Source organism: Salminus brasiliensis, chromosome 16 (genome assembly GCF_030463535.1).
Source record: "Salminus brasiliensis chromosome 16, fSalBra1.hap2, whole genome shotgun sequence".
NCBI lineage: Eukaryota > Metazoa > Chordata > Actinopteri > Characiformes > Bryconidae > Salminus > Salminus brasiliensis.
This window is the reverse complement of record NC_132893.1, coordinates 26,412,252-26,429,620: the sequence shown is the minus strand read 5'-3', so window position 1 is coordinate 26,429,620 and position 17,369 is coordinate 26,412,252. Positions and strand designations below refer to the sequence as shown.

Genomic DNA, 17,369 nt, shown 5'->3' with positions numbered 1-17,369 from the left:
AAAAGTGCAGAAGGATAGTGTCTTTATTAGTGGGCAAACAAAGAAAATCAGCAAGGGATCAAATACTTCTTGGACTCACTGTATATATACATACTACTGGTCAGTTTTAGAACACCCTCCATGTCTGCAGTCCACTGTCAGTGTTGCATGGCCCACATAAGCCTGCTTTGCTTGTTTGGCCATCTTACTGCCACGCCAAGGTGTTGACTCTCAGAAACTTGTCCTCTGATGGTGTTGTGAATGTGAGTCTGTCAGACCTCCTCCTGTACCTGACCTCTTCAGTTTTCTCTAGTTTTAAAGAGCGTTTTGGGTTACTCTCAACATTCAGTGCTAATCTGTAATTTCTCAAAGGGTAGAGCAACACTTTTAGGAGGTCAATATGCCTTTCTTTATTAAGTGTCTTCTTCAAGTTCCTACACTGTGAAGTTCCTACACTACAATTTTATGTAGATAGAGGGGCTGTAAATGATAACTTGTTTAAATTAGTTGTGAAAGCCTAGCTGTCAGTTGTTAACCAATGGCCCTTTTTCCCACACAACATACATACATTTCATTTTACTCAAAAGCCCTGGCAGTTTGCTGCCTAACTTTGTACTATTGCAAGTTATTTATTTATACTTGTCCATAAAACCAATGGGAAATAACTTTTGACCGGTAGTGTATACATGTACCTACTGCCTTAGTGCACATGCCTCTTTCAGTGACCGTTCTATATCTCTTAGCCTGTCCAGAAAAACAGGTCATTTAGTGGTGGCTCATAGGAGACATAAGTATCTACAAAGATGGAGGTGCACTTAGGCTCAAAACGCAAATTACACTTGCTGCCTGTAGGGGGAGCCCAGGAGCGAGAAGCGATTTTCCATAGTGTTGCTTTAAATAGTGCAACAGTAACACTCGTTCAGCCCTACAGCTCTGTCTAGTTTTCTTACTCATATAAATGTACTTACCCTCCAAAATCTGTAGTTAGACTAAGCATTTTCTCTGAGAGTGAGAAGTTATGTTAGATCCAGCTCCTCCATCAGGATTTCTGGGGTACATTCAATTTCAAAATGTGCACAATTTGCTATGGTTTCCGGGTTGAACGACATCTTAATTCAAAACAGTGTCTGAGGTACGTATGCTGTTGGGGCTGAATACAGCTCTGCTTCTGCAGAGGACCATCTCCTCTCACTATGATGGTCACTATGAAGATCACTAGCTTGATCTTGCATTTTGATTGGCTAATGGAACTCAACAATATGATTAACTGCCTGAATCTTGCGCTCTGATTGGCTACCTGAAGCACTGCTGCACTATGACTGTGCATATGTAAAGGCAAATGTCATTTCTTTAATAAATACCATAAACACTACTGAGTTTACAGCGTAGAATTCTACTACATTCCTTATTGCAAGCAGATTTCTAAGTGACCCAAACTTTTGAGTGGCAGTGTACATTGTAGGCATCAACTCATTGCACTTCTATTGGTTCAAGGGTGGAGCCAGAATTCATTTCCATCTTCAAAACAACAAAAAAGAAAAAACCTGAGAGCAAAAATTTGGGCACTCGTGGTCAGTACTTAGTAACACCCGTTTTGGCAAGTATCACAGCTTGTAAGCCCTTTTTTTGTAGCAGCCAAGAATCTTTCATTCTTGTTTGGGGTGCTTTGAAAATTCATCCTTGCAAAAGGCTCCTAATTTAGTGAGATTCTTGGGCAGTCTTGCTGCACAGCTTTTTTATTAGGTAGTCCGTTGTGGATTTTGAGGTGTGTTTAGGATCATAATCTTGCTGTAGAAGCTCATCCTATTTTTTTATCTTCAGTTTATTTTTATTCACAGACTAATTTTGCTGGTATTTAATTGAATCCATTTACTTTATTTAATCATATCATTCCATGGTATTTAATTGACTCCATGATTTGTATGCCACTGGCTGCAACACAAGCCCAAAACATGATCAATCGATTCCTGTGCTTAACAGTTGGAGAGGTGTTCTTTTCATGCACCCAATTCTGCACCCTTTTTTTCCCCTCCAATGTAAACTAAATTGTGTAGACTACCATTAGAGGCGCATACGAGCAGCAGTATAGCAATACGTGTTCTTTATTTTGCTGTAGGTTTAACAAAAGCATGTGTTTACAGCCTACCAGGCCATGGTGCATTAGTTGGGCCTAGCTTCAGTCTCCGAGTTTGTGAACCACCTGGCATGAACCTTCTGCTTTAAACATCTTTAAAAACGGAATATTATGTGTTTCACCTCCTGCAGCTGCAGAATGACTTTGCTTGCACAGCTGATGAAGGATTTCCACTCGAAGAAACTGCAAGCACTGCAGCAGGACTGCCCCAATCCTGTACACTGTAGGTCTCTGTTAGTTCTCAGCTCAACACTGAATTCAGGTTTAGCTCATGTAATTCCCATTCATGTTCTATTCTATGTTCCAGTCCTCTACTGCGACTGCTTCTGACTTGTGGTATCAGGCACTTTTTGGAGAAGACCACCTCAAAATAACTCGAAAAATAATTCGACTGCAGAACCTGCATATAAAATTATCCAAAGGCTTAGCAGATGGTTTACAGCAGGGATTCAGGGTTTTGGATACTTTAAGGGGAACCTATGACATCATCTGTTCAAATCAAATCCCTCAGACGAAGGATAGCTCATCATGTCTGACTGGTCTGGCTGTCTGATCCACTGCGCTTCGTGTCCACACGCTAAATCGACCCATTATAGCAGAGTCTAATGTAACATGCCACGTTAAAAGGCATGCATTACATTATTGGAGGTCTATTTCGTCTACATTACATGATTGTATTTAGCAGATCCTTTTACCCAGAAAATGATGCAAACGTCGGCTTAATTGCCAGCAGCCGAACCCGGCATTCGCATTCGGGGGAAGCAGGGGCATCTGAGGACATCTCTCTGCCTCCCTACGACACACAAGCAAGCAGCACGCCGCAGCCTTGTCAGCATTCAGCTTGCAGTCTCATCCCATGTCCTCAGATGCCAATTGTGTTGTCAGAAATAGACTGTTTAAAAAGAGCTAATCTATACTAGCCTTTCAGGACCCTTGCATTAAATAACCTTGAGCTTTTTGAAGCATTAGAAAACTTCTGCCCTGACTCGGAGCTTAAACCTGAGGCCTATATGGGAGGAGGGAGAAAACAGGAGTCCTATCAGTAGGCAGTAACATCAGCTAAGGGCGTGTAAGGTGAAATGGTGTCTTAATTCCATCTGAGAAGTAGCACAGGCTACAGAAAAGGTAGAGTGTGCAAGAAAGGACGCATAGGCGTGGGATCTGATGGACATGTGTGTGCAAACTAGCGGAAAGACCCCTATAGAGGGTCTCTAGCAGCCATCTATAGCGGTTACAGATCGAACAGGCGAAGAAAACGAGGTTTATTCGCTCGTGAACTTGAACGTTGGACTTGGTGATTTACAGCCTGTGTCTTTAAGCCTGTGGAGAGTGAGCGCGAGGGGGAGGGGGAGGGTCAATGAGTTCATTTGCGCTGTGCTAACACAGCGCCCTCTAGCGGCGGCGAGGATTGGCCGGTCTCCCTTCTTTCTCCATATCTCTCTCTCTCTCTCTCTCTCTCTCTCCCGGTTCAGCAGGCTTGTTGGTGTTTCCAAGTGTCAGTTTTGCAGCGAGGAGAAAAGACAGCGCGAGAGGCAGTGAGAAAGGGGGACAAAAAAGCAGCAGGAGCACCCATAGTCGGCTAACGAATGTGCGCGTGCATACGGTCCGCTTGACCTTTCCTACCGGGAGACACACGCTCGTGCGCGAGCCGATGCCCCCGCTTAGCCGGCTCGGCTTCCATTTTCAGGTCAAGCGAGGTTACACGTCGAGCACGCGCTGAAACCAACCGCGAAGCCGACGGCAAGACGACCACGACGACGACGAGGAAGAGGAGGAGGAGAAAGAGGAGCTCGAGCCGTATGGAGAGAGCCAGGAGCCGGCTCCGCGCGAGATGTGAGTGAGTGAGTGAGCGTGCAAACGCGAGCGGGCGAACAAGTGAGTGAGGATGATGATGGCTGACGGGAGCAGAGGCAGAGGGAGGGTGGCCGAGTGTCAGCGCGGCGCGTTCCAGCAGCCGCCGCCGCCGCCGCCGTCGTGCGTGGACGTGCAGGAGCTGGCCTCGAAGCGCGTGGACGTGCAGAAGAAGCGCTTCTACCTGGACGTGAAGCAGAGCGCGAGGGGCCGCTTCCTCAAGATCGCCGAGGTGTGGTTGGGCCGCGGGCGAGGTGGAGGTGGTGGTGGTGGTGGTGGTGGAGGAGGAGGGGGCGCCAACGGCGCCGGGGGCAGGGGCAGGGGCGACGGCGTGCGCAAGAGCAAGCTCACGCTATCCATGGCGCTCGCGCCCGAGCTCCGCTGCAGCCTTGGCGGCTTCATCGACTGCTACGCGCGCGCCGGTCTTCGCCATGCTCAGCAGGGCAGGCATGAGGACGAGCAGGACGAGGACGAACGGGAGGCCGGCTCCGGCTCGCCGACGCCGTCCGACGAGCATGCGGCGGCCGCGGCGCAGCGCGTGCTGAAGAGCGAGCTGCTCGAGCGCGACAACCGCAAGTACTACCTGGACCTGAAAGAAAACCAGCGCGGGCGGTTCCTCCGGATCCGGCAGACGGTCAGCGTCGGCGGCAGCGGCGGCAGGATAACCGGTGGAAGCGTGGGCTACTACGGGATCGGAGGGGGAGGGGCCGCGGCCGAGCAGACGGTGGTCCTGCCCGCACAGGGGCTCATCGAGTTCCGCGACGCTCTGTCGCAGCTGATCGACGACTACGGCGATGCGGAGGCCGACGAGGCCGGGGAGCGCTCGCGGGGCGCAGAGCGGGGCCGCGGCGAAGGGGCGCGCGCGCTCCTGCCCGAGGCCGCGTCCTTCCGTGTGGACAACAAGCGCTTCTACTTTGACGTGGGCGCCAACAGGCGCGGCGTCTTCCTGAAGGTGAGCGAGGTGCGGCAGCCCCACCGCAGCGCCATCACCGTGCCGCTGAAGGCGTGGGCGCGTTTCGGGGAGAGCTTCATGCGCTACGAGGAGGAGATGCGCCGCATCCTGGCGTGCCGCGCGGACAGGAGGACGGAGAGGCGCGCGGACGTGGACGAGCACGAGGACTGACGACGGCTTGTCCTGGCGTGTGTGCGCGCTGGGGAGGGGGAGCTGTGTGATGGTGCACACGGATTCACCACGGTGTGTGCGCGCGAGTGTGTGTGCGGTAGTGAAAGCGCACTCACCATGGTGTGTGTGTGTGTGTGTGCGCAAGCGTGCGTGTGTGCGTGTGCGCGTGCACACCAGCTCACCATAGTGTGCGTGACAGTGTGTGTATTGGTGCACACCAGCTCACCATAGTGGGCACATAGGCTCAACATGGGCAGCCAGCGTGTGTGAGAGTGGTGTGTGTATGTATGTGTGTGTGTGTGTGTGTGTCAGAGAGAGAGAGAGATGCTTCACACCTAGCAGAGGGAGATGTTACAGTGTTCTAGTTTCTAAGCCTGTTTTTTGAACAATGTACCTCTATAGCCTGTTACTGTACTGTACGACTCTGGTCAACTACGATAGCACTTTTACACTTCCCCTCGGAACACTGCTCCTCTTTTCTTTAGTGTGGACGCTCGGGGCCAGTTGGGAAGCAGGTTGGCAGGATATGAAGGAGCACTGCTTTGGTTCTGAGAGGCTCTGCTGGAGGTTAGGTACAGATTGGAGATGCAGAGGAGAAACATTTCATTCAGCATTCCTCACTCATGCTGAAATGCCTGTGCGTCAGTGGGTGTGCGTATGCATGTGTGTGTGTGTGTGTGTGTGTGTCTGCGCAGAATGCGTGAATGCGTTTGTGTGACTAGTTGAATCGAGTAGCAATTTTAATCGCCTGTTTTACACTTGCAGAATTAGGGGTACCACAAACATTTCTGTCGTTGGACCATTTGCACCCAGGCAGAGCGAACAGAGGGAGCATTGGCAAGAACCTGGCGATATGATACCTGTCACGATACAGGGGTTACCATTCAATCTATTGCGATACTGTAAGACAAAATTATATTGTGCGAAATTTTTAATTACATTTTAGGAAAACTGTCTTAGTATAAAAACTTGCACACCAACATTAGTGGGAACAACAGTGGGATCTAAAGGCAGAGGACAGCTCTGCTATCTAGCGGTCAGGGTTTACACACAACCCAAAGTGAACCACTGTCTGCTGCCAATCTTTGCATGTAAACTGTTAACTGTTACAAATGGTGAGACTTTAGTGAATTGATATTTTCTGACACCCCTAGTGAACAGGCTTGAAGGGATGAATATAATCATGATAAAAATGCTTATTCTGTGGTGGAAGGTCAGGTTGAACAAGCAGAACACAGTAATATATTGACAAGGCAAGAGGTATGCATGTCAGAGAGACAGTACTGTACACTGAAGACTCTGAAGGCAAAAAAATGACCGTTTTACAAACACTGCACCATGTCAGCAATATCTATAGGTTTTAGTATGTACAAATTTACAATAACTTAATAAAGGAAAGATGAAGTACACTATTATGTAAAGCCCTAGTGGAAAGGAAAACTCCACAAGTGGCTCTTTAATGTTTCTATAAGCTCAGCCTGGCTGGATTTTTCAGGAGAGGCTGAGGCGAGAGCGAAGGGAACATAGGTGTGTCGTGTATTAGTTCCAGCTGATTTCGTTAAGACTTCCTAATGCACTCAGTTGCATAGAAAACCTGCTCCCTTACTCTTAAAGGAGGAGTTCGGCAAAGAATCAGATTACCATGATTAATCACTTCCCCCAGATGCAGTCCATCAGCCAAGACACATGTGGTACCTGATGTGTGCTTCATCAGATTAGAACAGGAGGTGCTAGGCTAATGATGGTAACAGACACTGGAGTTAGACTGTTGGCAATCTCATCTCTACAGATACATGCCAAACCCTCTTCAAACACTGGGGTTAATGATGACAGCGATGGCAGTTTTGATACCGGGGTCTGCTAAAGCTGCTGCTGTTGGGCCTTCGAGCAAGGCTCTTAACCCTCTCTGATCCCTAGGCGCCGCAGTGAAGGCTGCCCACTGCTCTGGGCATGTGTGCTTACTGTCTCACTATGTGTCTGTTCACTGCCTGGATGGGTTAAAAGCGAAGGTCAAATTCCAACACAAATTGTGGTTGTATTACCTTGTCGTGAACAAGCTTGTATATTAACTGTACTTCAAAATCTGACTGGAAAGCTGCATAAACAGGTGTGAATTCGGATTTAGTGAAACCGCATGGGTAGATTTAAACATTTTAGCGAAAGTGCGAACTACATTACCATCCTGCTTTGTAGTGCTATTTCGCTTTCGACCTGGACTGCAAACGTAAAACGATTTCACGTACTGTGCCGTGGTAAACATGTTGAATGGCCCCACCATTTAGCTTTATGTAGATCCTTTACGACGATGACATTGGTGACAATCCAAGTCCAGGATCTGTTAGCAACATTAGCCTAGCGTCTCCCGTTTTGAACTAAAGACACCAGTCCCGTCTTGACTGATCGACTGCATCTGTTGTCAGTGATTCATCATGTTCATTTGGTTTTTCACCAAACGATTCCTTTAACAGTAGTAGAATGTTACAGTTATAGGACATACCTAAACCTTCTGCTTACAAGGGGATTAGTGCAATCTTAACACTTTGCACAGTCTTTTTTATTTTTATTTCAATGTAATGAGAAAATTACATCTACATTAAGACGTCTTTATACAGACATACAGTTTCAGAGAATTTAATACTAGGCCTTTTTCTTTATATACTCAGAAAAGTTTAAACAATGAAACTAGTTCTTTGTTACAGACTAATATTAACTACCACTGTTTACATATAAATGAGCCCCCACCATTAGAGCGGGGCAGAAACCATAGTAGCTAGCCAAAATGAAGACAGACAGGTTAAGGATTCAACAGATTAGGGAGATGGATTAGCGGTGTGCTGTTTGACCTGCTTAATGCAGCATGTATATTCCCTTTCACAGTTACATGGCAATCGGTAAAGAGAAAACATAGCCGTATTGAATTCATAGCCCAAGAATGAGTTCAGATCAGATGCCTGGTATCATCATCATCATCATCATTGTCATAACATTGGTTTAGGTGATGCTAGGACCTGCTTCATAGTAAGTGTACCTAATACTGAGACAGCTTTTAACGTAATTGCTTTAGAGCATCTGAGCAGACTGGTGTTTAAAGATCACAGAATCACAGACCCACTTTTTTGAATTAGAGTAAAGCTAGCTACGCACTTGCTATGACTAATGCTGCGTTCATGACAGCTTGGATTTCCGAGTCAGAACCTCCAAATTCAGCCACTCAATCCAGATATATTCAGAGTGGTGTGTTACGCTGTAACTCTTGTCCAGTAAAAGCATTGACGTTGACTGAGAGTACTTTATTTAGTGCTTCATTTCTGTCCAACGTGTGCAGTGGAGAACACTCTTAAAACTAACGGTGCTCCTAAAGCCCAAAACCTGCAAAAATCTGGTCAGCATTACAGCAAGCACACCAAGAAGACACCAAATGAATTTAAACGTGGAAGGAAAAAGTACATCTCACAAAACGAACCATAAAAGACCAATCCAGGAGTGCAGCAGACCATAGAATCCCATAACAGCAGCAGGCCCTTCAGTCTACCCTCTTTATTTGTCCACAGAACAATCATACTTCCATGTCAATGATAGGTCATTTTAATCTATTAATTAATTTGAATTAGAATCTGGTACATGGGTTCATACTTGGTCTCCTAAACATACCAAACCTTATTTCTAAGGACTTCAAGATCATTGGCCAGCGTTAGTCAGCTTAGTCGGGTTCAGTCTAACACCTTTTGTCTAGTTTATCCACATGTGACCCTCTGATGGGCACTGCAGAGTCTTGTGATCTCAGCAGCAGCCTTCAGCAGGAACACGCTGCAGATATCTTGGCCTCTGGAACAGTACAAAGCACGAAAACAACAGCCTACTGACACAAAAGAAGCAGCTCAGAAGTCCCATCCCTAATCAAAGTTAGTCTGGAGGCACTGTGGCTAGGAAATACTGCCCAAATAATGTTTACAGGGAGACTTTCAAGGATGGAACCCCTTCCTTATCTTAGCTGCCATATTAAAATGATGTGATGATGTGTGAATTATTCATTATTATTTATCATGAATAATTTATAATTATTAATGATTTATTATAATGATTCTCCAATAATAGGAAAGCAAAGGATATTTGCTTTGGGAATCTGATCACTGACTTTAACATAAATAGAATGTCATATGTCACAATGTGCAAAAAATGTAAAGGGCCACAAAATCGTGATAATTCTCAATTTAAACAACTAAAAAATGTAAATTTAAACATTTCTAAAAATAGAATATTTAAGTTCACTTGTTTGTGTTTTTGTGATGTTACCTATTCAGCCTACAGCCCCGCCCACTTACACTGGCATTATAAGGAGTGTTTCAGTCTGAACTGCTTTTTGATGGAGGCACAATTCAGGACAACCAATCAGAACTGATCTTATTTACAGAGATCTTAAAGACACAATAATATTAAAAACATTGTTTAATTCTAATTGATAGAGGTTGGAAAATGATCATGTTCAGCTTGGAGTTTTGGAGAGGTCCAAATTTCCAAGTGGAAATTAGGAGTTGACTGGCCATTCAAGCGTATTCCTCTCACCTGGAGGTTGGAAAATCTCATGAACGCAGCATTAGCCCAATTACAAAATGACAAGTCCAACATTTCTGCACCTCAGAGTTTTTAAGGATTTTTATTACGGCAAGTCACAGAAACTTTAGCAACCCTAGAATTTCTTTTGTTAATAGAGAAGTGAAAGGCTCAAGTGTGTAAAAATGTGTAGATTAAACGTATAGCACCTAAGATCTGGGCCTGGATTTGGGAAGCTTCTGAAAGTAGGAGGAATCTAGTCCGAGCCCTACTCTGAAAAGCTTTGTAACTACAGGGCCTGGTTACTGTTAAACTGTTCGGCCTGGTCATGTAATAGAGTCGTAATCTATAGTGAGCGACCGATGGATAGTCACGTCGTATCTTAACGAGCTATATTATACTGAAAACATGCCTGACTGGCGTGTTAAGGGCTTTACTGCTTTCATACTAAAAACAGGGCTTCATTTCATAATTACTGTTATGAAGTCTTTTCAGAGGCTTTAACCAGTGGAAGCTGGTTGTTGTGGCACTGTCTTGGCGTTACCATTCTCCCAGTGGACAGCACAAATGCTTAGAGCACTCTTAGGTAACGTCCATGACCTTTTGGTACCTATTTTAATTCCTGTCCAGTTTATTGGAGGTGTTGTGCAATTGCAGTGTAATCTTAGATGGAGAAAAGTAAATCTTAAAAGAAAAACAGAGGTGTTCATAAGAGACGAAGCAAAGCAGCGTTGCAAGTCGTACGCTGGCCTCCTAACTGCCTGGCAGTGGCCCTTCAAAATGCCTTTTCTATGAGGACAGCAAATCCGTGCTACTGGACATTTGTGTTCACGCCTCATAGCACAATGAAATGTAGAGGTCAATTTTCTTTCCTTCCTATAATTAACCCCCCCCCCCCTTTATTTGTTGTCAGAGTGTGTGTATGGTCTGAGAGTTGTACTTGAGCATGTTCACGTATGCAAATAATGTCCAGCTGACAAAAAAGCAATCCTTTTGCCCATTCCTATTGGTTCTTAGTGCTTTAAATACTTTGGTATAAGGATAGTGTTATTAACTAGCTATTTGATGCATTTTTGACCACTAGCAATTTCTAGAGCTATCCGTTTTAGAGTTTTATCTATTTTATAGTGCAACGTAAGGAAGGCGGTACGTGGGCCTAGCTCACATGGCTGACCCACTAAAATGTCCTAAGACATAAGACATTAAGCAGCACTTCCCACAAGCACTTTATTAAAACAGCACTTTTAGCTGCTGCTGCTGCTGCTGCTGCTGCCGCCTCTTGTACTATTTAAACTCATTAGTAGAGACTATTTCTCACCCATGTGACGACAAGGAGGGATCGATTCCTCACTCGTGTGATAATTATGACAATCACGCACATAAAGACCGTCTCACCATTAAGTACACGCGTTACAAAGGACAGACAGCACATTCTTAGCCTCTCCAGAGCACTTGCTCTTAAATGATGTAAAAACTTGACCAGATTTGGCTCTAAACATCATGTGACCTGTAAATGTGTTGGCTTTGTTTTATCACATCCAACTAAGAGGGCAGCAAACATACAATTATAGATGACCAAGAAACATAGTGTCTGATTGACAGTAGCTTTTGTTTTCTGCTTTGCATTTAGGTTCCTCATTTCAGTATGACTGTATATGTATGAGTATGAGTATAATGAAAGCTGAAAGGGGCAGCGCTTGTTGTTATGGACCTTTTCTGCTAGAAGTGAACTTTTTGAGTTTTTTTTCCCAGACTTGGATTACACCTATTCCCTGACTAAATGATACCGACAGCAGGACAGAAACCTGCCCATGTTAGTCTTTGACATTTCACAGTTTTTTTCCTTCATTTCCAAATTAGAACTGTGGTTTATTACCTCTTATGAATGCTCTTTTCTCCTATTCATTTATTCTATTTCAGGGCTCATGTGTACTGGGCATTGACAACTTCTAGAATCTATTGTTAAAGCCAGTTAATAGATGGTATTACAATGTTACATTTATTTCTAGGAGAAATGGCTGCACCCTTAAAAAGTGATAGAGAAAGGAGTGAAGGCCATAAAAGGATGTTACCTCTGAACTACAGTAGTGCAGATAGTGTAGATAAAACTAGGGCTGGCCTGAATCATTTCAGTACTCGAGTATTTATTTGTCATCTTAATTCATTTCCTGCTCCTATTTAGTATTAATCCAGAAGCCTGAAGACCCACTGCCTCACATGGCTTCAGAGACTGTAATCCCTGCCACAACACACCTGATCCAGCTCATCAGGTAATTATCAGGCTTTTCATAAGCTGGATCAGGTGTGTTTGGGGCATAAAACACAGTGGGTCTCCAAGATTGGGCTTCAATAGCACGGGTCTAAACTATGTAACGACTGGAAATATGGTGTTAGGTGGGTGCTCTCGTGGAGAGGTGAATACTTAGCTCCATTAAGAGACACGCAGGGAACACGTCGTGCTGGGGTTTCAGACTCAGTTTTAATGAGCAATGAGAGCACCTCGACTTCGCTCGTCCCAACTTCCCAGACAACACCAGCTGGAGAACCCAGGGTACAACCCAGCACAGTTCACCATATGCACACACTCCCCCGCGTTTTCCTACACACTCACCATTTACATTTACATTTACAACATTTAGCAGACGCTCTTATCCAGAGCGACTTACAAGGTTAATTGTATTACAGAGGTGGGCCAATGTAGTGTTAGGAGTCTTGCCCAGGGACTCTTATTGGTGTAGCGCAGCAAAATCACCCAGACCGGGAATCGAACCCTGGTCTCCCATATGGTGTGGTTGTAACGCAATGGTGGTGTTATCTGTTGCGCCACACCAACCACGCACACCGTGCACATGCGCACTGTACCCCACCTTAAAGTGACTGTTACAACTACAATCACTTCAATCGCCCCAGCAAGGATCTTTAGAGACAAGTCAATAGAATAAAATAAATAAATAAATACAGAACTAAATGCAGAAAGCATGTCCTTATCTTGGCACTTTTCCCCCCTGAATGTAAAACCATTTACAATTCCGTTATTTTTTGCAAAAAATCCAGACAAAACACTTTTTTACAATTTTGAAAACAATTACAAAAATGTCAGCTTTATGGCACAAATATAAATAGGTCAACTGAGCTATCCGTTTGCACCTAATTTCTCTACATAGTTAAGACTAGAGTATAAATACACAAAGAAACCCCAAGGATTATTATTAATCAGGCATCAGACTAGACAAAGTACAGACAGGGCAAGATGGGCAAGATTATACAGAATAGTTAGTTCCAACCTCACTATTAAATGTGTTATTGTTATAAATTGATATTTGTGATAACAGCACAACTTTTTCACTTGTTTGTTCACTATAACTATCATTCTGACACATTAACAACAATTGAAAGAAAAATCCGTTAACTCAGTTTGTTCTTGCTACCGCACTTGCACAGATCTCCGCATCGAGGGGGACTTTCCCCACTAGCGCATAGACCCCCCCCGGTCGTGGTGTAACCAGCAAGCTTTTTTGTTGTTGTTGTTTAAGGGCGGGATTTTTTCTGTAAACAGACGCCATGTTGAGCATTACAAGAACTTCCATTCATATTTCAGCCAGTGGCCCAGCTTCTCATTTATAACGGTACTTTAACTACCCGCTGAGTCGGTCCTGGTGTTTTGGAATTGTTATCATTGCATAGCATAAACTCCTTTGTTGTGAAACTACTTTTGGCGGAAGGATCTGACAGTTGTATTTGGTATGACATTCAGGGCTTCTTTGATTCATTCGTTTCTTTATTTTGTAAAAATCGGTATAAAAGCAATAGAAACACTCGAGGTTGTATGTTATCGCAAATAACATCATGGCTGTGATTTGGTTGCCTTGGTTTGCATGAGCCAAAGGCGATAAAACACTCCTTCTCATGTTCTACTGCCTAAACTATACAATTATTTGAGTATTCCAGTACTTGTCTGGAAACATCAACAAGCATCCAAAGCTTGTGAAATGCAGTTCGAGCCAGCCCTAGATAAAACACCACACCCATTTTCTTTTTAAAAGATGCACTTTAAAATTGTATACACGCGTATTTCTGTTAACCTCAGAGAAGCTGATGTTGTGTATGTTATAGAATATGAAATGTTATCACAATACTATAATGTGTTGTTTGGTACCATTTAATGCAAAGTGGTCAGCAAATCTCGCTCTTGTTTTACCATTAGTTTGTATCGTTGATTTCCAGGTGAATAATTCCAGTCTTTCCAGGCCAGTCAGAGTGACGAGTCGCTAGATTGGCAGATCGGGAGAAATTTTGAGCAACTGCCCTCTTTTAAGTAATCTATGATGCCATTTAAGACGTTATTGATATCGCAGCTATCTTGGTTCATCCGCAAACTTGAATTCATAGAATTGGACTGTTATGAAGCATAGCCTGACTTGCATTCAAGTAACACTTTTTAACCCATAAGCCTTAAAATCATTACAATGTGATTGTAATGGTTTAGTGTAGGTTTATGATTTGATGGTACAACTGTATTTGCCTTTATCACCAAAATGTAATGTAGTGGTTCCTACGGTACTTTCGTGGCACAAAAAGCTAGAAAAGTTAGAAATTGTGAATGGGGTAATTGAGCATTCTTAATAGTAGGACTTCACAAAGAATGAGTAACAAGAACTCAGTAATGGCAGTTTGAAAATACCGGTCCGGCCGAAGTGCACAGGCCTCTTTATGTGTTAATAACTGATAGTTGTGTAGGTAATGTGCTGTAAAGGTGTGGATATCGAAGCTTTGTTGGTTTGTTTCCTTTTTTCCTTTGTGTTGATCATGGCACCTCTGCTGCAGTTGGAATTTAGAAGTATAAGTGTTTGATAAAGACTCAAAAAGAAATGGTGAAATAAAAAAAAGTGTTTTGGTGTATCTTTTGATAATGTAATGTACATCCTTAGTGTGTCCTCCTATAGTCCTATAGAATATTATATGACTCAAAACAAGAAAGCAATTGTTCTGTATTGTAGCACTTTCTTTAACGTGTGTACTGTATTAGTTCACGTTTAACATGTATGGTACTGTATGAATATTCATTAATTGCCTTGTAATGTTTGTAAAAGGTTGCAACATGTAGGATACGTACTCGAAGGATACATAAAGTTTGTGCATGCTGACAGCTGGGTCCTGACTGACTTCTAAAAAAAATGGTGCTATATTCAGATATATAAAGGTGCTCATACGGACCCCAGGTGCATGCATGTTGAGTGAAAAATTGACAAAGTAGAGCAAACTTGAAGCTAAGTTATTGGTCAGTCACCAACTGAATGACAAGATATCCTCCCTTAAACACAAGTGGTTTAGTGTAACTGTAAATTGCAGACACGGTCAGCAAAAACCTCAACATCTCAACATCGAGGCTGACCAAGATCAAAATATAGCAAGCTGCGCAGGGTTGCAGAAGGCTGCAGTAATGGTCAGATTACTTGGGAGATATCAGAGAGAGTACAACAACTGTAGCTTACCCAAGATGATTCTCAACTTTGTAAGTCGTTGAGGATGCCTGCACCAAAGTAAATGATGAGACTGCCGTGCCTATTTACAGTTACCCAACCTCTGTGTGGATAAACTCCAAAAGATCCATAGACAATCTAATTAAATAAATCTTTTTTTTAAAGCTTACGTTTAAAATGTTTGTCTTTTTTATTAACTTGTAACGTGTCACAGAGTATAAGAAAACAGATAGATATATATTGCAGATTGTTAAGTGGGACGATATGTAAGCCTATGTTTTTAAAACAAAGGAGAATGTGGATTTGTTGGTTGTATCTTTGTTTCTTTTATTTTATTGTTAAATAAAAACAAAAGAAAGGAAATCTGAAGCTGAATATGGGGTATTTTAATTATTGTTTTCATCTACACAACAAATAAATGAATATAAAAATTTAATAAGACATTCTTTTAAATATTAACAAATCTACTTTCCTCAAGTATATGTCTGAGAAAAGATCTCCAGTTTACTGTTCGCTTAATATATTTAATTACTAATTTCACAAAACTATGTTTTATGTTTCATTTTAAACACAGCTGTGTGGTCGGTCCAGCAATTTAGATTGGGCAATTCATTTTAGATTAAGGGTTCAGCTTCAGTTCTTATGCTGCACTATTACAAATTATTTAAATTATGAATCACTGCATAGCATTTTTTGTTATTTCAACAAAGACAATTGAGTGGACATGTTAATTTAGCTTCAGGCCTTGTAACACAAAAATACTCAAATATACAGATTTTGCAATACATTTTAAAACTAAATTTATGTTAAAATGATTTGTGATGATCAGATAGTAGTTACACAGAACAATGATTAGTGTCTTACATTCAGTTGTGGAAATGTATTGTTTAATATGCAATAACAAAAAGTTAATTTAAGTGATGTTATAATGTATATGTTATTATGTAACTTGTAAAATAAAAGTAAAATATATATACACATACATGTGTGTGTATATATATATATATATATATATATATATATATATATATATATTATGTAACATGTGTAATGACATAAAAATGTCACTTAAACTTTTTTAATTGCACATTAAATAAATATTTATGTACATATTCATATATATATATATATATATATATATATATATATATATATATATTTTTTTTTTTTTTTTTTTTTTTTTTTACATATATATTTTATTTGTTTAGTTTTATTATGTTTTGTTTTGTTTTGTTCAAATCTTATACTGGATTTTGTTTTAGGCTACTCTATACATCTCACTTGTCCTTACACAAACTCATGGTTAAATATCTTATGATTTGAATTTAGAGCCTCAATCCAATGTTGGGCTCTCCAACAATGCTTAAGAGTATGTGACGTAATGTATTTCTGTGTGTATTTACTTACATGACCATAGTACATGACTGACATAGTACATGACTGACATCCTTACAGCCAAAGTTTAGAGAATGCACTGAAATGCCAATTAGACGCAACACATTATTATGATAGGTGATGATGATTTTTCTTCCTCTGGCCAGTCTGCCAAGACTAGCCAGTTTCTTACTGGCGAGGAGAAGAAAATAACTAAGCATTTCAACTTGTTTTGCAAGACTGCTTGAGTTTTGCAACAACACTTTAGGTAAGATGTTTTGACTGTGGAGGAGGAGAACTGAGTAGTGGAGACTGCAGTCCGACATTAATAGTTTTCTGATGTAATTAGCAGTTCTAGAATTCCATGGAGAAAAATGGCTATTCTCATGAAACTACTTCATAGCATGAGGGCTTATTGTAGTACTCTAGTATGAGGGTATATTCTTTTCAGTCTTTCGTGTGAACCTCTAATTAGGTTCAAACAGAAAAAGGAAGTGGGTAGGACAGGACAGCAGCATTAGATTGTGTAAAGATTAAAAAAAGAAAAAAGCCCCTGCTATTAACTATTCTCCTCCCAATGGTCAGTTGATGCAACTGTCACCATTTCCTGTTACACTGCTGCTGTTCACAAGGGAAACAAAGACAGTAGACAAACCCTATACGCATTGTAGCTCATATATTCCATAATGTTATTATACAGACCATATATTTACTATATCTAAATCATAAATATGGTTAGATATGGTCTTCATAACAATGTCATAGTTCTATCCCAAAAATACAACAACCCATCTGTACATCCCTTCCATTGCTTTCAAAACAGCCTCAGTTCTTCATGCCATGGATTCCATAAGATGTTGGAAATGTTCCTTTAAGA

The 17,369-nt window shown here is 42.1% G+C and overlaps 1 protein-coding gene across 1 annotated transcript; it reads left to right on the top strand.

Annotated features, from left to right (window-relative positions):
- Positions 1-3,562: 3,562 nt before the first annotated feature.
- On the top strand, positions 3,563-15,493 carry purg (purine-rich element binding protein G). The gene has a single exon (XM_072658220.1). The coding sequence runs from the start codon at positions 3,999-4,001 to the stop codon at positions 5,085-5,087; it is 1,089 nt and encodes a 362-aa protein (XP_072514321.1). The 5' UTR covers positions 3,563-3,998; the 3' UTR covers positions 5,088-15,493.
- Positions 15,494-17,369: the final 1,876 nt, after the last annotated feature.

Bases quoted from the DNA above. Each gene is read 5' to 3' on its own strand.
- purg (XM_072658220.1), top strand. From the start codon at position 3,999: ATGATGATGGCTGACGGGAGCAGAGGCAGAGGGAGGGTGGCCGAGTGT.